The 21,390-nt window shown below is 38.4% G+C and overlaps 3 protein-coding genes and 1 long non-coding RNA gene across 8 annotated transcripts in view; 3 read left to right on the plus strand and 1 right to left on the minus strand.

Annotated features, from left to right (window-relative positions):
* The window catches only part of LOC112568274, a 70,275-nt gene that overhangs the window by 36,728 nt on the left and 12,157 nt on the right, over positions 1-21,390 (plus strand). The gene's annotated exons all lie outside the window — the stretch shown is intronic.
* Positions 1-21,390, plus strand: part of LOC112568304 — a 30,024-nt gene that overhangs the window by 6,982 nt on the left and 1,652 nt on the right. Inside the window, exons 1-3 of one of the 4 annotated variants that reach the window (XM_025245566.1) lie at positions 12,129-12,294; positions 14,131-14,253; positions 14,538-15,012. The exons of 1 other annotated variant lie outside the window; for it this stretch is intronic. In XM_025245566.1, the coding sequence (XP_025101351.1) occupies positions 12,219-12,294; positions 14,131-14,253; positions 14,538-14,680 (342 nt within the window). In that variant the 5' untranslated portion in view covers positions 12,129-12,218 and the 3' untranslated portion in view covers positions 14,681-15,012. Of the gene's footprint in view, positions 1-12,128; positions 12,295-14,130; positions 14,254-14,537; positions 15,013-20,312; positions 20,455-21,390 lie in introns of those variants that run through there. 2 more of the 4 variants (XM_025245579.1, XM_025245556.1) reach the window with 2 other exon arrangements.
* LOC112568393 lies at positions 4,135-20,386 on the minus strand. The gene is made up of 3 exons (XR_003100082.1): positions 20,312-20,386; positions 19,957-19,959; positions 4,135-4,149 (listed from the first exon to the last, which is right to left on the minus strand). It is a non-coding gene; the product is annotated as an uncharacterized LOC112568393 (long non-coding RNA).
* On the plus strand, positions 4,145-6,928 carry LOC112568347. 2 transcript variants are annotated; one of them, XM_025245618.1, is made up of 3 exons: positions 4,145-4,315; positions 6,217-6,335; positions 6,621-6,928. In XM_025245618.1, exons 1-3 carry the CDS (start codon positions 4,243-4,245, stop codon positions 6,681-6,683), a joined length of 255 nt encoding a protein of 84 aa, XP_025101403.1. In that variant the 5' UTR covers positions 4,145-4,242; the 3' UTR covers positions 6,684-6,928. The 2 variants fall into 2 exon arrangements, with proteins under 2 accessions (XP_025101403.1, XP_025101394.1); XM_025245609.1 differs by having other exon boundaries at positions 4,146-4,315; positions 6,217-6,339.

The raw sequence follows: 21,390 nt of genomic DNA on the forward strand, positions 1-21,390 counted from the left end.
TTTCTTGGTACCTTTCTCTATTGATAAAGATATGAACACATGGACAACAGAAACACAAAGATATGAAGGATAGAAGGAAATACTCGAAATAGTCGACCGAAAAAACGAAATGGAAGAGATGAATACAGGAGTTTGTCCAATTCTTCGACGGTACCATCTGTCTTTTTTAGCAATTGTTCAAAACGAAAGAGATAGGCGTTTTCCTCTGTAAAGGTACAACCCATCTGTCTATCTAGCAGTTGTTCAAAGTAAGAAAGACAGATATACAAAGATAGTCGTTCCCATCTTTTATGGTACCAGCTGACTTTATAGCAGTAGTTAAATGAGAGAAAGGTATATTAAGATAAGCGTTCTCCCCTTTAATGGCACCAGATCTCTTTCTACCATTTGCTAAAATGGGATAGGGAAGGAGAAAGATATTTGAACATAATTGTTTCCGTCTTGAATGGTTCCAGCTGATTTTATAGCAGTTATAAACGAGAGATAGATATAAAGATAAGCGTTCCCATCTAACCGCAATTATTAAAATTGTTAAATGGACAGACAAACAGAGAGATGTAGACAAGTATTCCCACCTGTAATGATACTATCGGACTTTATAGCAGTTCTTAAAACTATAGACAAGTGTAAGAAAATAAGCGTTCCCACCTAAAATGGTACCCGCTGTCTTCACAGCAGTAGTCAAAACTAGAGAGATGGGCAGAAACAAGTCCCCAACCTAATCGTTCTTCTGTCTGCATAACGGTCATTCAAAGGAATGTCATGCGACCTTATGTCATCCGCACAGTGCATTATGGGTAGTCAACAATATGGCAGACACCATCGACGACGAGATATTTTTGGAAGCAACTGCGGCTACGATAGTGATATTGCATCATGTAGTGGAGAGAGAGAAGAAGAAGAAAGAAAAAAAGATGTGGGCGAGGGAGCGGGTAACGCGAGGGAGTCGCTTACAGACATGTTCATCTTCTAAAGGAAATATCTTCGGAAGATTCACGAGAATGTAGACGCTTTTTGCGATATGTCATCTTCCACTTTTAATGAACTGCTTCATTGAATTGAGCCTGCATTTCGGAATGTAATGTGGGTGTGCAGTGTCGAACAGACACGGATAAACTTATGAGAACACAGCTCTCCTCCGACCACATCGCCATTGTTTACAATGTGGAGGTCAAAGGGAGCCTACTGTGCTCAAGCATTCCGATTGGCTACAGCCCTAAAATAGGTCGGGGTAGCGAGAAAATAGAGCCGCGTGCCGTATCTCGTAACCTAGCGACGAGGCCTGTCTACGTGTCGTGTGCACAGCTCGCTATAAGGCCTTGCAGGGGCTGCTAACCCCGCTAAGTGCCGATGTTGCAGCGTGAGAACAGGCCTTTAGACAAGCTTCACGATTCCTATGTAGAAAGCGATGATTGTTTTCTGGCAATAACATTTGTGTTGTGCAGATGATATACAGGTAATGAACATTGATTTAAGTACATGTGCAGACTTGATGGATATGTTCATTCTGTAGTAAACTGTGGGACACGCGATGATTCACTTGTGTACCACTTGCGGTTGCCTTGATTTCGGAGACCTTTAACGTACCGGGGATAGAACCTTTTCTTGCAACCATCCTCTATGAAGTCATGAACCCATTTATCACCGCATATCCACTAAACTTTAATTTGTCTAAACAGCCAACAAAACTACCTGCAAAAAAAAAAACAACAAATCAAAACATTAGCCATGTTTTTGTTTAGGTATTTTTCATGCCGCACAAGTACATCATAAAAGATGATTTTAAAAAGTAAGATCAAAAAGTAACCCCAACCCATCGGTAGTGGCATTACTTTGGAAAAAATCAATAATAATATATATATACCTCGATTTTTCAAATATATGTAGAACTTCCTACACATAAAGGAATCCTTACAGCGTTCGTCAATCTACTAATTAATAGTGAGATTTAAAAAAAAATGAAAACAGTGGGAGGAGGGATGCGATACGATTATGTTTTAAGTTGCTTGCGAAGTCGAGTGCAGGCAGCGGGCTGTTAAAGAAAAAGCTAGAGTTACGAGTGATTATTGTCGCCCAGAGGTCATGCCCTCGTCAGTTGAGGATCGCACCTGTTCGCCTCAATATCATCATCCATGAATCATCATCCGTCAATCATCATCTTCTTCTGTGACGTCGCCAGCATCATCAACTAATTCATGTATTTTGGTACAGTACTTATAACCCGCTTCACTAAAGCATGATGTATGATGAGAGTTCCTGTTGCGCTGTCTGCCACGTCAGAAAAAGTCACACCAGACAACGACAGGCTGACGAGCTGTAGGAGATGAGACATTAAGAAATACATGCGGAGTTACAATTGAGCGACACCTTCCCCCAAACTATCCAAACCTCATTCATCACCTCCTTTCATATTTTGCTCCTCCATTTCCACGTACATCCACATTTATCTGTAACCAACACGCCAGTCTGTGATGGCTAGTCATAACAGAAACAACACAACGATCGAATTTTCACACTGAACAGTTTTAATTTAGTTTCTAGTCTGCCTTCTCTCTCTCTTCCTTCCAAAATCACAAAAGACCTTTCTCCACTCTAAAGCTACGCTAGTTTTACTCCCTATGGTCGAACATTCTAGAATCTAGATGCAAATGTAAAACGTCATCCACCCTCGCAGCAGAGACATTCTACTTTGTACACTACTAGAGTGCTACATATCAGTTAGGTGAAAGCACTTTTCTATTGCAAATACAAGACAACAACCCATCCACCATAGCGTCTCACACGTCACATCGGCGCGCCAGGGGGTGCATGGGATATAAAAGACCATCAGAGGCGGCCTTAAGACCACGAGGGGCCTGGGGCCGACCATCCGCTCGGGGCCGGGGTAATGGAGTAGGTGTATCAACATCCCTATTGATATGATGCCGGAAGCACTGACATATACAGTTAGATAGGCTGGATCAATTTCGCGAAATAACGCACGAATTTAGTGTTTCAATTGTTCGTCACCTTTCCCACCGTTTGTGACAGTAGCGGGTTTTTTCTTATTAAAAAATAATATGGCGACGATAACTTAAAGTGCAGAGGGCTGCTGTGTTCAGGTACCTTGGTACAGTGATCGGCGGGAGGCTCTCATTTAGTGATCACGTGAACCAAGTGTACAGACAGGCTGCACCTTCTAAGGAGACTCCCCAGCTTCAATGTCAGCTCTGGGGTGCTGGAGACTGTGTACAGGTCTCGCTGCCTGGTATGGTCACCTACTAGTCAAAGACAAGGCAAGGCTGGCCAGAATCATCCACCAGGCAAATAAAATTATTGGTCAAACACAGCTGCCACTTTCTGACTTGTACCTTCATGCAGTCAGAAGGATGGCACATAACATCATTTCGGACCTAACGCACCCTCTCCATCCCAACTTCCAGCTGTTGCCCTCAGGCAGGCGCTATAAAGTGCCACGTGTACTGAAAGCTGCCTACCAGAGGTCCTTCGTGCCATCAGCCATCACCATCCTAAATAAAGACACAAGGATTTAGGAGGAATCAAACACAGTCTGAAGAGAAGAGGGTGCTGACATCCATTATCAACCATCACCTTGTTGAATGTGCCCTCTCTTTTGCACAAACAAGACGAGCTCTCTGCACTCAATCTAGCTAATTAATGAAATGCAGGGATTTCTGTCACAGGCCAATAGATGACATAGATGACAGTTTGTAATCTTGTTTGCCTGCAGGTGATGAAAAGATAGTAGTGATTATGTGTGCGTTAAATGTCTGTATGAGTTTGTATGCCTTCCCGTGTGAGCAAAAGAAAAATTTATGTCTTGGGGTCTCCTCGACAGACAATAAAGTCTGATTTGATTTGATTTAATAAACTGCTTGTTATTAGTGTCGGGTTTAAAGTTAAGACATGGATTCAATAATTTGCTTAATTAGAACTTAAAAGTGTTTACTGAACGTCAATTGCTTGGTCACAACTTGTTTAACACAGATGGCAATAAGTCATAAAGATGACCTCGGGGCTGAAGCCCGGGGCCTGGGGCGGCCGCCCCATTTGCCACCCCCTAACGCCGCCTCTGAAGACCATAATAGGCGACCAATGAGAAGTCACCACATAAACATGAAGAGGTATAAAAGATCACCGACTAGCTGCCTGCTACACGCCCCGAGTAGTCTCACCATTGCAGTCACCACTTTCACCTGAGGAAAGACAAGAGGCCGCGAGTTCTCACTCCACAAGACCAACATGAAAACAACACATCGGTTAATGGCCGCCTTCTACCTGTGCGGGCTTTTGTTTCTTTACCATATCGACTCTGGTAGGTTCACTTCACCTGACTCTTTCTTTCTTTTTTTCTCCTCATTTTAATTTATTTCTCTTTTTAAAGAAAGCCTTGTGCTATCAAACATGTCAACGTTAAGTCGCCTTCGGACATACAACTGACCTTAGTACAACTCAAATAACAACATCGGAGACCGGTTGCATGTTGGTCGTTCAGGTGCCAGGTAAGAACTATTCAGTCCATAATAACTGAATAAATCTAAAGATATTGGTAAGTTCAATAAAGTAGGTAGACTAACCTTTGGGAGACGCAAAGATGACAGAAATGTTCCAAAGGTAATCGTGTCTCTCGTACAATGTGTAAGTGTGATGTGGTTATTGTAACAGACGGCCAAACAGACCAACCTCAACGGTCGTCCTTGTGAAAGATCATTCAACATCTCATGCTGCTGTAATCTACTGGCAGACGATGTTGATGACCCAACAAGTAGATAGTTAACTGACTTGGAACATACATGTACAATGTTGTGATGAACTTGACTTAGTTGTAGCCTTCCAACCATCTTTCAAACACAGGCTGTAGTTTCACAAGTTACATAGGTGTAAAACTCAGTGTTATACCATTTCTAAAGAATATCCAAGTAAAATTGTTAACGAATATAAAAAATACATTGCTGTAAAACTGAAATTGATTCAAGAACAGTTTTAAATGTCACAAGCTTGTATGAACATAAATAAATTTCTAGATTTTAAGAACAGTGTCTAAGCACAAGAAGTAAAAGTATGTTTTAATCTTTCATCTGTTTACATTTCAAGTCAATCAAACTATAACTTATTTTTATAACTTTCAGCTAAAGTATTGGTATTCATACAGGAACCTGCGATTTCAAAGTGCGTATTGAACTGACTGAATGATGGAATTGTTATCTGAGAATAAGCCAACAGCTTAATGACTTCTGTAAAAGTCAATCAGACATAGGTTAATATACTTGCAGAAAAAAAAATTTCAAGGTACAAACCATGCATAAAATAAATAACCTCAAGTTGTTTCAATTTTAATGCAGCCACTGATGAAGAAACCAGAAAATATCTTAATTATTGAAAGGAACTCAATCTCTTTTTTCTAAACCAGCTAAAAAAGAAGCAATACTGTTGTGACGACCTAAACGTAACAAAATATTCTGCTCTTTACATCTTTCTTCAGTTACTTATGTACGGTGAGAACCATTAGAATACACCCAATAGATGCTATTTAAAACCCATCGGATAGAATTAGAAAATGCAGATAGGGAAAAGGATTTTTGAAAGATTTGCGAATAACAGATTTTCGCGATCTATACAAAAATATTTATTCCAAAGAACAGCATACTGTTGGCACTGAAATATTTAAATACTGTAAAGTCAGAGACTGTTACAGTACAGTGGTGACCACATCTTACAACAAAGTCTGCACCTTCCATAGCTGACAGTCACATGCTCTCCCTCTCCCTCAGTCTTACTTTGATAGTCTGCCATCTCGGTCGCAAAACGGGTGTTCACTCAATCTATAATAATAATGTAGTTGTATATTTTACAGAATTGTATTAACATTAACTTATAATCATGTTTGCTATCGTTGTTGTACAGTTGTCCCTTTAAATGAGCCTGACGCTACTCAATAGAAGGTTGAGATTGAGTTTGAATTCGTGTTCTCTCGTTCGAGAGAAATATAAAATACTTTTATCAAACTAATAGCTGTATTTTTTTATGATCGACCTGCTTTACATTAAGAAAGCAATCCTTACATATATTTTAAAATCACATAGAGTACTAACACCAGTCGTTGCAGGTTGTTCTCTCGCAGGGACTATGTATCTCAAACGCCATCATCTTTTCTTGCGATTAGTAGAGACAAGATGATGGGAGCAATGCTGATGCACTCTGTGTTTTGTGTTGCAGTGAACAGCCTGAGATGCAAGGTCTGTTCGTACACTGACCCTAACTGCAATTCTGGCAACGTGGCAGAGAGAGAGTGCCAGCCGAACCACACCTGTGCAATTATTAGAGAGTTCTCCACAGTGGGTAAATAAACATTAGTTTTTACTTTCGTGTTTGCACCCTCCTGTGGGTCTCTCTTGCGCACTACCATTGTTGTGTTACTGCCGTTGTTTGCATTGCTCACATCTCTTTAGTCTTTAACATAGAATAATATATTGAGAAAAATAAAAATTTATCGTTGAAAAGATAATCTGCTGACGGGTAAGTGAATAGATGCATGGGTAAAAAGCATGGAAGTATATATATAATTAATTGAATGAATCCAAATACAAACCTTTGTTGATTCATTGCCCTTTGCCTGGCAGACCCGGGCCACGGTACTACAATGCGTGGCTGCGCAACGGAAGCAGAAGGTTCCTTCTGCGTGAGTCTTTTGGGTACTTGGAAACGGTGCCAGCTCTACTGCTCCACAGACAACTGTAACAGCGCATCCAATCTTGGTGAATAATGAGAGAAGAACTGCCTTTACCTTGATCATTTTGTCAGAATACGCCACAGACATAAAAAAAAACAAACTATGGGTTTAGTATTTTTATTTTATAATAGGAAATTAGACTTCAATAAAATTTTATCCAAATAACGCAACAAAATAAACCATGTAATCCCACTTAAACTCGTCTTCTGTTTTTATTATTTCTTGCTATGAGTCATTGTGAAAGCTTTAAAAAGACATTAAAAAGACTAAATTATTATGTCTTCTCTTATTTGTTTTGTTGTTTCACTCAGCGACGCCATCACGCTGTGTAGACAACTCAGTTGTCAGTCACTCGTTGAATCCTTTTAACTTTGCTGTCATTCAGATGTAAACTTAAGTTTGTCAGTAAACACTTTGCCAAAGTAATTTTATGCCTCAACAGTGTCCACAGACTGCGTGTGACAGATAAACACAGCTTACATGAACGTCTGCACTGCTTCTAAAATTATCAAAATCTGCTTCTTTAATTAAATATGTATTTGCCGCAACAGGAAACAAAATCGCTACTGACACAGTACAGAATGAAATGATTTTTACGAGCATTCGTATTACTATGAATAACAGATTTTTGACACTGAAATATTGATATTGTGACACCTGATGATCTCACACAGTAAATGCTGCCAAATTATCAAACTATTTCAGACAATACTTTGATGTTTACACCTTTGTTTCGATGCGTCTATGGGATAATCACAACTGATATTCCAAGCTACGATATATTATGTGTTCAGTTCATTAAACAGGGACCGAATGCTGTTAGATGTCTTCATCGATGTCGGTAGATTATTTAATTGACAATTATCTGCAAGGGAACTCAAAAGAAAACAACCTGTACAAATTACAAGATTTCAACAGCTCAAAGAATATTAACACGACAGTTAACATTCCCTTAATGAATTTATTAAATGTATACAAATTCCTTCCAGAATTAAAAAAAATTAAACACTAGAGCAGACCTGGGCAAAGGGCGGCCCGCCTCCTCTCTCTGACCGGCCCGCCCGATATATACTATATATACAGTATTGGGTAAAACTGAGTTAACTATATTAGTCCGGCCCTCTAAAACCATCCCAATTTCTCATGCGGCCCCTTGGGAAAATTAATTGTCCACCCCTGCACTAGAGGGCCTGACAACATTGACAATAAAATACTAAAGCTCTAGGCATCAGTTACTTCAGAAACTCTGACCTAGCTATATAACATCTGTATTGCCGAATACCACTTCCCTACCTTTCTAAAATGAAGAACTCCCAATTCATAGATGAGGTGACCTAGAAAATCCTATTAACTATCGACCAATCTTATTTTTATCACTCTCTAACTCCTTAAGAAACACATTCACACTCACCTCCAAATCCACCTAATAAAGTTCTCAACGCTAATCCATGATGGTTTAGACCCAAACACTCTTGCCATACAGCACTAACATCATTAGAAGAAACAATGATTAAACAATATAAATGACAAACACTATACTGCAACCCTCTCTGTAGACTTTGCAAAAGCTTTTGAAATAATTGATCATTACCTACTCATTAAGAAATGTGAACTTTACAAAGTTAGCATCTGCTCCACTCAATTCCTTAGATCCTTTCTCTTAAACAGAGCTCAGAGGCGCAGTTAAAACCCAAATGTCGGATCCCATTGAAGTGAAACAAAAATGTGTCCCACAACCCTATTTGTAGGTCCTCTTCTGTTCGCTATCTACCTAAGTGACCGTCCGTCAAAATAATACAAAAGGTCTCTCGAAATCAATATTCCATACCCAGAATCGACCTATCCAAGACGAGCATAAAATATTCTAGCAGTGTTCTTTAACAGCCTTCCTCAGATCTCCAAACAACGGTGTTAAGTTTGTACAAATTCAAAGATAAACTCCTACAACACTTTTTCCAAAACCTTTTGATTACGTGGCGTCCTGTCCAGTTTAGTCATTCAGACTTTGACGAGCCTCCGAAGATGAAGGTAAAAGTGAAAAATGTTGTTTAGTTTTAAATGATAAATGCAAATGTGATTATAAGTCGAGGGCAGGCAGCAGGCTGTTAAAGAAAAAGCTAGAGTTACCAGTCATTATTGTCGCCTACAGGTCATGCCCTCGTCAGTTGAGGATCGCATTACACGTCTCCGACCTGTTCGCCTCATTTTACTAACTGTGCAGATGTTATACAGAGCGGTTATAAGCGGAGAAGTGCCAGATAAAGACTGTACAAACGACACGCACTGTAATATTCTTAGAATCTACCACACCAACCGTAAATACTTTTTTTTGTTTTGTGTGTGCGTCCGCCTGAGGCTTTGCCTTGTGCATCCCACATTGTTGTATTACTCCAGTTGTATTATGTTTCCATTGTTTATCTCCCTTCAGTCAGCCTACAACACTTAATTCAGTTTTCTTCCTTCCTCTCAATTATTAGTCTTCTTCTCTCTTATATAAAATAAGAGAGAGGCGATAAAAAAAGGTTACATACAAATATAGTCATACGATTTGTATCAAAATGTTTTAAGTTGTCACACAGAAACGTGGAAGGATATATTGAGAAAAAGATAAATATATAGGTCAAGGATGATAGAGTGACACAGGCGTATAAATGCATGGTAGATGGATGAGTGGAAGGATAAATAAGATCATATTTATGTATCCCATTACATGTCATTTCCTATGCCTGGCAGCAACAAAAGTGGATACCTATCGTGGGTGCTCTGAACGAGGATCTTTTGGATGGAATGCGTTTGTGCTACATCTTTTGCGACACGAGCGGCTGTAACAACGAACCTACTATGTATTGAGAAGAGGAATATGTGACCATTTTATGAGAAGCCGCCAATGATACAAGAAAACTATCGCTAATCAGAAACAATTTAGTTTGAAGGATATTACCCCAAAAATAAATCGTTTTATTCCACTTAAAACTCCCTTTCTTTTCTTTTGCTAAGTATCGTGGAAACAGTTTTATTCCGACATTCCTGTTATTGGAGGTTTTAAAAAAAATTATATTAGATTGTAAATTTATAACAATATCTCACACAAAAAATTTTAATTATCAGAAAAACTGGAAAAAGCAGTTGCAAAACTAAGTTAATTGTTGTTCTTTTGTCGACCCATACCGACCTTCCACCATTCTTCTTTCTTTTCACACTTGTCTTTCGACATTGTACTTTAAACTTTCCATCCGGTCTCATCGCTCTTCCTCTAATTTGCCTCATGCTGCTTTTTTGTTCTTTTACTTTCCGACATCAGCTTAACCCCCTTACACAATAAAAGCAGTTGAGATGACTGCTGTACAAACCACTCAAGCTGTCACTTAGCGATTCGTTAAATTCCTTACACTTTGCTGTCACTGAGATGTCCAACTTAAGTTTGTCGGTAAACACTTTGCTAAATACTTCAGTGACTCAGTAGAGTTCATATAATGAACTGCTTCTTTAATTAAATATGCATCCAAAAAAAAACTCTTATTGCACAGTTTAAAGACTATCAGGCATCTTAGGCATGTCTTACTCATTAGTGACTCATTTACTTTGTGGAACTTCGGAGCATCTTAATAACCTTGCAGACCTGTAACCAATCTTAGGAATAATAACAATCATTCACTCTCGCTATTCTTAACCCTATTTTCTGTTGTTTTTAATACCCTATCATTGTCCACCTCAACACCATCCACTACTTTTTCGTACAAAGGCATTGTCTTCATTTGAGGTCCTGGCTATGGTAGAAATCACTGAAATAATATTAGACCTGACCAGGTCGAAAAGATCACGTGCAATTATAGTCAACTGCAGTATCCGACTGTATGTTTATCTTTATGGAATAGGTTCAGTCCTTGTGGTAACGTACCTGGGACATGTTAGTCCAGAGTAATTTACATCTCTGACCGCCGACCTCCTGATATATTTGTGCGGCATGGGCAAAACATGACTAACGCTAATCTTTTCATTTTTATTTAAGTGGTTTTCCTGACTGGTTAAACAAAAAGTTTGGTGGAGATACGGTGGTAACTGGGTACATGACTTCCTACAGAATGGTTGCAGGAAAAGGTTCTGCCCGCGGGACGTTTAGGTCTCCGAAAGCATTTGGTTTGGTCCTGCCAAGGCAACCGCAAGTGGTAGACAAGTGAATCATCGCGTGTCCCACAGTCTACTACAGAATGACCATATCTATCAAGTCTGCACATGAACATAAATCAATGTAAATTAATCAATAACCGCGCTGTATACCACCTGCACAATATAAAAACCAAACCATAATAGCTCTCCGGATATGAATCGTGAAGTTTGTTTTACTGTGCAGATGCTATACAGAGTGGTTATGAACTTTGTTTTTATGTGCATGCACAGACCGTGCAAAGACCGTCGTATGATTACAGACCTCCAGGATGCGACACCTGCAGTGACTCATGTGACAGTCAGTGTAAGGCAAACTGGGAGAGTACACGTCGACGAAAGACTAAAACACTCTCATCCATCTCACCTGGAAGCAAGACTATTCCTCCTACCCTGCAGTCTGGTTTCAGAAAGAGATTTACCTCCATGAGCCACATCAAAACGCTTTTTAACCTTTTATAAACAATGCGTCTGTCTGCTAACATTTCGCAAGGGTCCTTTTGGATTTGATGACGGCTTCATCATTTACTGAAAAAAAAGGTTTTGCTTTATACGTCCATTCTTGTATTTCGGTGTCGTATGCCTATCTTTTATAAAACTTTCTCTCCCGTCATATTTTTCGGGTTGGTGTTTGGTCTTTTGTTTACTATTTTTAGGAACACTAAAAAGGTAACCCTAGTTCCAACACTACTTACAAGTCCAGAACGAAGAGAGAAAACGCACGTACTCTGTATATCATCGTCATCATCGTCAATGGTCATCTATCATCATCCATCAATCATCATCATCTTCTTCTTTGTCGTTGTAATCATCATCAACTAGTTTCTGTATTTTGTACAGTATGTATAACCTAAATCATGATGAATGATGTGAGTTCCTGTTGCGCTGTCTGCCACGTCAGAACAAGTCACAACAGACAACGACAGGATGTAGGAGATGAGACATTAAGAAATACATTCGGCAGTACAATTGACCGACACTTTCCCCCCAACTACCAAAACCTCTTCCATTCATCACCTCCATTCATCTTCTACTCTCCAATTTCCACTTACACCCACATTTATCAGGTGAAAGCACTTTTCTATTGAAAATACAAGAAGACAACCCCCTCCACCATAACGTCTCCCTCGCCACACCGGAGTGCGACAGTGGTGCATGAGACATAAAAGGCCAATACAGGCGACCAATAAGAAGTCACCACATGTACAAGAAGAGGAATAAGAGATCCCCAACTAGCTGCCTGCTACAGGCCCCGACCATTACAGTCACCACTTTCACCTGAGGAAAGACAAGAGGCCGCGAGCTCTCACTCCACAAGACCAACATGACAACAACACATCAGTTAATGGCCGCCGCCTTCTACCTGTGCGGGCTTTTGTTTCTTCTCCACATCGACTCTGGTAGGTTTACTCCACCTGACTCTTTCTTTCATTTTTCCTCATTTTAATTTATTTCTCTTTTTGTAAAAAAAAGCCATGCGCTTTCCAACATGTCAACGTTAAGTCACCTTCGGACTTTAACTCAAATAACAACATCGGAGACCGGTTACATGTTGGTCGCTCAGGTGCCAGGTAAGAACTATTCAGGCCACAATATTTAAATAAATCTAAAGCTATTGGTAAGTTCAATGAAATAGATAGACTAACCTTTGGGAGACGCAAAGGCGACAGAAATGTCCCGAAGGTAATCTTGTCTCTCGTACAGTGTGTAAGTGTGATGCTGTAGTTTCACAGATCACTTGTTCGTTTCCAAGAGCCTCTTAAATAGGTGTAGAACTCTCAGTGTTACACCTTTTATTAAGAATATCCAAGTACAATTATTTACGAATATAAAAATTACATTGCTATAAAACTGAAAATGATTCAAGAACAGTTTTAGATGTTACAAGCGTGTATGGACACAAATAAATTGCCAGTTTTATGACAGTCTCTCATCAGAAGAAGTAAACGTTTGTTTTAATCATTTGACTGCCATTTTTTCATCTCTTTACATTTCTAGTCAATCAAACTATAACTTATTTGTATAACTTCCGGAGTAAGTAGTGGTGTTCATACAGAAACCTGTGATTTCAAAGCCCTTATTGAACTGACAGAATACTGGATTTGTTACCTGATATTAAGCCAACAGCTTAATGGCTTCTGTAAGAGTCACTCAGACATAGGTTAATTACTTGCAGAAACGAAAGGAGTAAGAACATTTACTTCTCAGTACAAAACATGCATAAAACAATTAACATCAAGTTGTTTTAGAAAAGAGGTGCCACAAGGGTTTCAAAAATAATGCCGTCACTGATGAAGAAACCAGCAAATCATAATACAATATCTTTGTTTCTAAAAAGGCAAAAAGAGAAGCAGTACTGTTGTGACGACTAAAACTTAACAAAATATTCTGCTCTTTACATTTCACTTTAGTTATTTATGCACAAGGAACACTGAGAACCATTAGAAGCCGCCCAAAAGATGGTATTCAAAACCGTTCGGATAGAATTACAAAATACAGAAAGGGAAAAGTATTTTTAAAAGGTTTGCGAATAACAGATTTTCGCGATCTTTGCAAAAATATTTATTATATTTATTATACAAGAATAGCATACGGTTGACAATGAAATTTTGAAATACTGTAAAGTCTGAGACTGTCACACAACCGATGTGATGACATCTTACAACAAAGTCTTCACCTTCTCTATAGTTGACAGTCACATGCTCTCCCTCTGTCTTACTTTGATAGACGGCAGTCATCTGAACGCAGTGAATTACAATTGTCAGCTGGGTTTCCCTTAAGGTATAATACTAATGTAGTTGCATATTTTACAGAATTGTATTAACATTTAACTTATAATCAGAATGTTTGCTATTGTTTATACAGTTCTTCTTTCAAATGGGCCTGACACTACTCAATAAAAGGTCGAGATTGAGTTTGAGTTGTCTCAATCGACAGAATTAAACTAATAACTGTATTTTTTTAAAATTAATTTTGTCTTATTCAAAAAGTGTCATATGATTCGGCTTGGCATCACATACTCTAGAAAATTGTTTCTTCTTTTAACTTGTCATTTTAATTAGGAAGTAAAACCTTCACTTCTTTTATGTACGCTGACTTGTACCATCACCAGTCGTCTTAGGCTGTGTTACTATAGAGTATAGACTATGTATATCTAACCTCAACACCTTTTCCGGCGATTAGTAGAGACACGATGATGGGAGCAAGACTGATGCACTCCGTGTTTTGTGTTGCAGTGAACAGCTTGAGATGCAAGAATTGTTCGTTCACTACTCCTGACTGCAATTCTGGCAACGTGCCAGACATTGAGTGCCCACCCAACCACGTCTGCGGCCTTGTAAGACAGTTCTCCCCAGAAGGTAAATAAACATTATATTTTAGTTTCTCCTGCGAGCTACCATTGTTGTGCACTTCCATTGTTTTCATTGTTCACATCTCTTCAGTCATGGGCGTGAGAGTTTAAGACAGAATAACATATTGAGAAAAATAAAAATTCATCCGTGAAAAGATAATCAACTAACTGGTAAGTGAATAGATACATGGGTAAACAGCATGGGTGAATGAAAGTATATATAAATATAATAAATGAATTGAATGAATCCTTATACAAACCTCTGTTGATTCATTGCCCTTTGCCTCACAGAACCGGGCAGTGATAAAACAATTCGTGGCTGCGCATCGGAAGGCGAAGGTCTCTCCTGCATTCGTCTTTTGGGTCCTTGGAAACAGTGCGTGCTCTACTGCTCCACAAACAACTGTAACAGCGTATCCAATCTTGATGAATAATCGGAGGAGCACTGAATTGTTTATTTTGTCAGAGACCGCCAATGACACCAGAAACTAGGTTCTTAGTACTTTTGTGTTATAAAAGGAAATATATAGGAAAATTACTCTTCAATAAAATTTTATCCAAGTTACACAAAAGATAAACTATGTAATCCCAATTAAAAATCGTCTTCTGTTTTAATTGTTTCTTGCTATATATCATTGTGAAAGCTTTAAAAAGACATTCCGGTAATAAAATGTTGTTTCTGACTTATTAATGGCAACATCTGACATGAAATTTTGCAATTTGTGTCAAGAAAACTAAAGAGAAATATTAATAAATCTAAACTGTTTGGCTGTTGCTTATTTGTGATGTGAAAGAATGTAGAAATTGATATGAGTGTGTGATACTTATTATTCTAATTTCGCATCAGTTTTTTTTTCTCCTGTCCTCTACATTCTACTAAAAGCACTCCATTCGCTCTTATCTCCCTTTCTCTAGTCTCTAATTTATTATGTTTGCTCTTACTTCTGTTGTTGTTTCAATCTGCGACGCCATCAAGCAGTCAACAGTCAGCTGAAAACGTTTAAAATAAAAGAAGATGATCTGACTGCTGTGTAGACAACTCAGTTGTCAGTCACTCGTTGAATCCTTTTCACTTTGCTGTCATTCAGATGTAAACTGAAGTTTGTCAGTAAACACTTTGCCAAAGTAATGTTATGCCTCAACAGTGTCCACAGACTAAATATATAGATAAACACAGCTTACATGAACATCTGCACTGCTTCTAAAATTATCAAAATCTGCTTCTTTAATTAAATAATTATCTTAAAAAATCTATTGCCGCACCAGGCAACAAAATCGCTACTGACACACAGCACTGACATTTCAAAACTTCTCTTATTTACATAAACAAGATACAGAGTAAAGAGTTATAAAAGGATTTAAAAGTACAGAATTAAGTGATTTTTACAAACATTCTTAATACTAACAATAACAGATTTTTGACACTGAAATATTGATGTAGTGACACCTGATGATCTCGCACAGTAAATGTTGCCAAATATTCAACTATTTCAGATAATTTATTGATGTTTACACTTCTGTTTGATACCTATATGGGATAATCACCACTAGTCCCAAGCTACGAAATAATATGTGTTAAATTCATAAAACAGGGTCTAATGCTGTTCGATGTGTTCGTCAATGTTGGTAGATTATTTAATTGACGATTATCGGCTAATGAACTCAAAAGAAAACAACCTGTACAAATTACAAGAATTCTACAGCTCAAAGAATACTAACAATACCCTCAACACTCCCTTGATGAGTTTATTGAAAGTGTACAAAATCCTTACGCAATAATAACAAATAAACAAGAACGAGACCCTAATCTTTCTTTGTTTTTGTTTTTTTTTTACTTTTTGTTTATTTAGTTTTTCATGTTCCATAGCTAGAACTAAACAGGATTTACTCACACACAAAGTACAGAGGAAACCGTTATTTTTAAAGGATGCAGAATAACAGATTTCGTATTTTGTACTTAAATAATCCCTAGACTGTTACATTGTTGACATTGAAATAATTACTGATTGATATATTGACGCCAGAGATTGCTACACAACAGATGTTACCAAATCATACAACAAATTTAAATAATACACTGCAGTCTTTACTTCTGTTTCTATATGTATAAGGGATCTGATTTACCAAGTGGTGTTGTAAACATGTCGCAGAGATTTTACCCTCGTTACTGACAGATGGCGTTCAACTGGGAATAACCAGTCTCATCATATACCATGTCGGTTGATTGTCTTATAACCTTTCCAGGATCTTGAATATCCTACACAAATAAATTAAAGCAGTGATGCCCAACCTTTTTCGGCCTGCGGGCCATATCCATTTCGGACAGCCGTGTCGCGGGCCACTTCACCGCAAAAATACAAAAAGGAAAAAAAAATAGGTCAGATACCATTTTTTATTAGAAACAAGTAGTACTTTCCATTAATTATGTAGTAATTAGTGGGATATTTGAAGTTGTTTTCCCGAAACCAACTTCTGAATGTCCGGCCTCATCGAAGAGACACCAAGTCGGAGCACTGAATCGAAATGTTTGTCCATCGAAAAAAGATTGGGAAAGGCCCCTACGTGGGGATAAATACTTCTTCTTCCTTTTTCTTTTCGATTTTTTTAAAGCTCTTCTTTTATTACTAACATGCCGATTTTCTGCACTGTGGGCAGAAGTTTCGCGGGCCGGATGGCACCACGTCGCGGGCCGGATATGGCCCGTGGGCCGTAGGTTGTGCATCCCTGAATTAAAGCATTCTATGCATCTTACAGAACATGCTACTTTATGACATTGTCACAACTCTTCATGAAAAACCTCTGATTACTGTTATCTTGTCACGTGTGTGCACATATATGCAGAAACAATCAGCAGCCTGTGTTGTCTTTTTTTCTAATATATACATTTATCCTACATTGCCCAAAGATTACTTGAAGTTATCACTAAAGTTTCAAATAGACGAAATTTTAAGCTAATTAACTTGGTTTGGTGGTGTTTACATTGTATTTAACTAAACTGTAACTGTTGTCAGTATAATGTTTGCAAAAATGTAATACAGCTTTACAAAAATTTTATTTTATATATTATAATTGCAGAATGCAAACACAATTGAACACACTTTAAAAATTTATTGTAAAAGTATGCAAATATAATAAAACTGGACTACTTTATATGAAAGAAATAAATATATATATATCACATTTTATCAAACACTAATATATTTCACTCTGTCAGGAATACTGTTTGCTGTTCTCAATGATTAAGAAATGTGTAGCCTTATTTTACAACATGGAACAGTTTATACATACACTACATTCAGCTTGGCTCATCTTCAGCCACACTGTGGAGTCATCTGTTGACTGTTTTGTAGTCGGCATTATTACAATGCTTTGACTAAGCACGATCCTCGATCTTCAGCATTTCCTATAAAAGTTAAATAACCAAAGTCTGCATTTAAGAAAAAAAAACCGATTACAATAATCTGTCTTACAATACACGATTGAGGGTTCAAATTTCAATAGAAGTTAAATTGCTAAGAACTATTATAGGGTTAATTAATTATAAGAATTATTTGAAACACTAACATTTCGCATCGAGAATTTATACATAAATTACCCACGCGGCATCTTCCCAAAGCAAGCTCATGGCACATGTGGAAGTAGCACGCGACAAATCAACGGTTTGGGCTGAACTATGCAAATTAAATTAAACTAATACCAGAAATCACGAAACTGTACAGACAGTTCCAACTGCTATGAATAATTCCTGTTATAATATTTTACAGAATTTAAGGGCCCACTTCTCACCTATTTCACAAACTCACCGAAAGTGCGATGACCAGCGCGGTTGTTGCAGGTAGAAACCCATCGGGAGGCGAGTGTGGAGTCCGACAGCAGGTCAGCAAATGCGGGCGCGAGGTCAGAGGGCGGAGTGAAATGTCCGACATACGGTCACTGTCAGCGTATAACGGCTACACCCTATGGGAGTTCGGTCAGTTCGGAGCGGTATAGCCCGTAGCCATTACTTTTACCGTCCCCCCATTAAGGGCCCTTGAAAATCCCAAATTTAAGGCAAGGTGGGAAGGGAACGTCCGTATTTGGACTGTGAAATCACTTTGACCATGCTGATGCAGCAGTCGGTTAGAACAAAAACTTCGGTATATGTAAACTTTTTTTTTTTAAATAGCATGTCTAGCAAGTAATGACCGACGCATGCGCACAAACAATTAAAATTTCTGACATTTGTCAAGACGTCAAAAAATTCTGAAAAGGCGACATAAGTGGTTTTATCTTTCTAACTGTCATGGATTCTACTCTATATTAGTAGACTTGTAGCAGATGCAGTTCCGTCCTGTCAGCCACAACAGGCATCATAGGCATGTCTTACTCATTAGTGACTCATTTACTTTTTGGAACTTCAAAGCATCTTAGTAACCTTGCAGCACGGTAACCCTAGCCCACAGTCTACTACAAAATTACCATATCGATCAGGTCTGCACATGTACATAAATCATTCACCGCGCTGTATACCACCTGCACAAAAAAGTTATTGAAAGCAAACCTTCATAGCTATTCGCATATGAATCGTGAAGCTCGTTTTACTGTGCAGATGCTATACAGAGCGGTTATAAACTTTGTCTTTATGTCCATGCACAGACCGTGCAGAGACCGTCGTATCATTACAGACCTCCAGGATGCGACACCTGCAGTGAATCATGCGACAGTCAGTGCAAGGCAAACTGGGAGAGTACACGTCGACGAAAGACTTAAACACTCTGATCCATCTCACCTGCAAGCAAGACTCTTCCTCCTACCATGCAGTCTGGTTTAAGAAAAAGGCTGACCTCCCTGAACCACCTTAAAACGCTTTTTAACCTTTTATAAACAATGCATCTGTCTGCAAACATTTCTTAAGGGTCCTTTTGGATTTGATGACGGCTTCATCATTAACGGCTTCGTCATTAACTAAAAAAAAACGTTTTTCTTGTATGCATCCATTCTTGTATTTCGGTGTCGTGTGCCTCTCTTTTTGAAAACTTTCTCTCCAGTCACTTTTTTCAGGTTGGTGTTTGGTCTCTTGTCTACTATTTTTAGGTACAGTAAAAGGGAGTCCTTAGTTGCAACACTCTAACCTAGTCTCTTTAACATTAAAAGCAATATGATCCATTTGTCCAGATGTCAAAACCTAAATGGATGTAGATTAATTTGTGCTTATATTCAAAGGCGAATTTGGAGTGTAGTTCAGAGGTTTATTAACGGTGTGCAAAAGTAGGTGACAGAAACGGCTTTAACTTTTCATCTTTGTTTTTTTTATTTTTCTGCTTCTCTCTGAAGGTCATGAGGTGCTACAATAACGATTAATACAACAAAGATCTCAATTCTAATTCTTCTTTCAAACTGTTTTTGAGCCGACTCATCGATTTATGTTTCGTCAAAAAAATTCTCCACTGTTCCACAGTCAAAACCTCCCCTACCCTACTTACAAGTCCAGAACGAAGAGAGAAAACGCAGGCACTCTGTATATCATCGTCATCATCGTCAATCATCATCAATCATCTACTATCATCATCCATCAATCATCATAATCTTCTCCTTTGTCGTTGTAATCATCATCAACTAGATTCTGTATTTTGTTATCGTACGTATAACCAAAAGCATGATAAATGATGTGAGTTCCTGTTGCGCTGTCTGCCACGTCAGAAAAAGTCACAACAGACAACGACAGGCTGACGACCTCTAGGAAATGAGACATTAAGAAATATATGAGGTGTTACAATTGACCGACACTTTCCCCCCAACTAACCAAAATTCTTCAATTCATCATCTCCTTTCATCTTTTGCTTCCCCATTTCCACGTACATTCCACATTTCACCACATTCAGTTAGATGAAAGAACTTTTCTATTGAAAAATACAAGAAGACAACCCCATCCACCATAACGTCTCCCTCCCCACACCGGCGTGCGACAGTGGTGCATGAGATATAAATGGCCAATACAGGCGACCAATGAGAAGTCACCACATATACAAGAAGAGGTATAAAAGATCACCGACTAGCTGCCTGCAACACGCCCCGAGTTGTCTCACCATTGCAGTCACCACTTTCACCTGAGGAAAGACAAGAGGCCGCGAGTTCTCAGTCCACAAGACCAACATGACAACAACACATCAGTTAATGGCCGCCGCCTTCTACCTGTGCGGGCTTTTGTTTCTTCTCCACGTCGACTCTGGTAGGTTCACTTCACCTGACTCTTTCTTTACTTTTTTTTTTTTTTTAATTTTATTTTCTCTTTTTAAAAAAAGCCTTGTGCTTTCCAACATGTCAACGTTAAGTCACCTTCAGACATACGACTGACCTGAGTACAACTCAAATAACAACATCGGAGACCGGTTACATGTTGGTCGTTCAGGTGCCAGGTAAGAACTATTCAGTCTATAATAACTGAAAAAATCTAAAGCTATTGGTAAGTTCAATGAAGTAGGTAGACTAACCTTTGGGAGACGCAAAGATGACAATGTCCCAAAGGTAATCTTGTCTCTCGTACAATGTGTTGCTGCTTATTTTGGAAAAGAGGTTCCACAAGGGTTTCAAACATAGTGCAGCCACTGATGAAGAAAACAGAAAATCATAACTCAATATCTTTTTTTTCTAAAGAGGCCAAAAAAAGAAGTAGTATTGTTGTGACGACTAAAACTTAACAAAATATTGTGCTCTTTACATTTTTCTTCAGTTATTTATGTACAAGGATTTTCGCGATATTTTCGAAAAATATTTATTCCCATGAAAAGTATACTGTTGAAACTGAAATATTCAAATACTGTAAAAGCAGAGAACAGATGTGATGACATCTTACAACAAAGTCTCCTCCTTCTCTATAGCTGTCAGGCACATGATCCCGCTATCCCTCTGTCTTACTTTGATAGAAGGCAGTCATCAGGAACGCAGTCAATTACAATTGTCATTTGGTGTTCCCAGAATCTATAATAATGATGTAGTTGTATATTTTACCGAATTTTCTTAACGTTTTACTTATAATTAGGATGTTTGACATTGTTGTTTCACACTTCCTCCCTTCAAATGGGCCTGATGCTTATCAAAAACAAGTTTGAGTTCGAGTTCAAGTTTTCTCGATCGACAGAAATATAAAATACTTTATCAAACTAAT

The sequence above is a fragment of the Pomacea canaliculata genome, linkage group LG1 (assembly GCF_003073045.1).
Source record: "Pomacea canaliculata isolate SZHN2017 linkage group LG1, ASM307304v1, whole genome shotgun sequence".
NCBI lineage: Eukaryota > Metazoa > Mollusca > Gastropoda > Architaenioglossa > Ampullariidae > Pomacea > Pomacea canaliculata.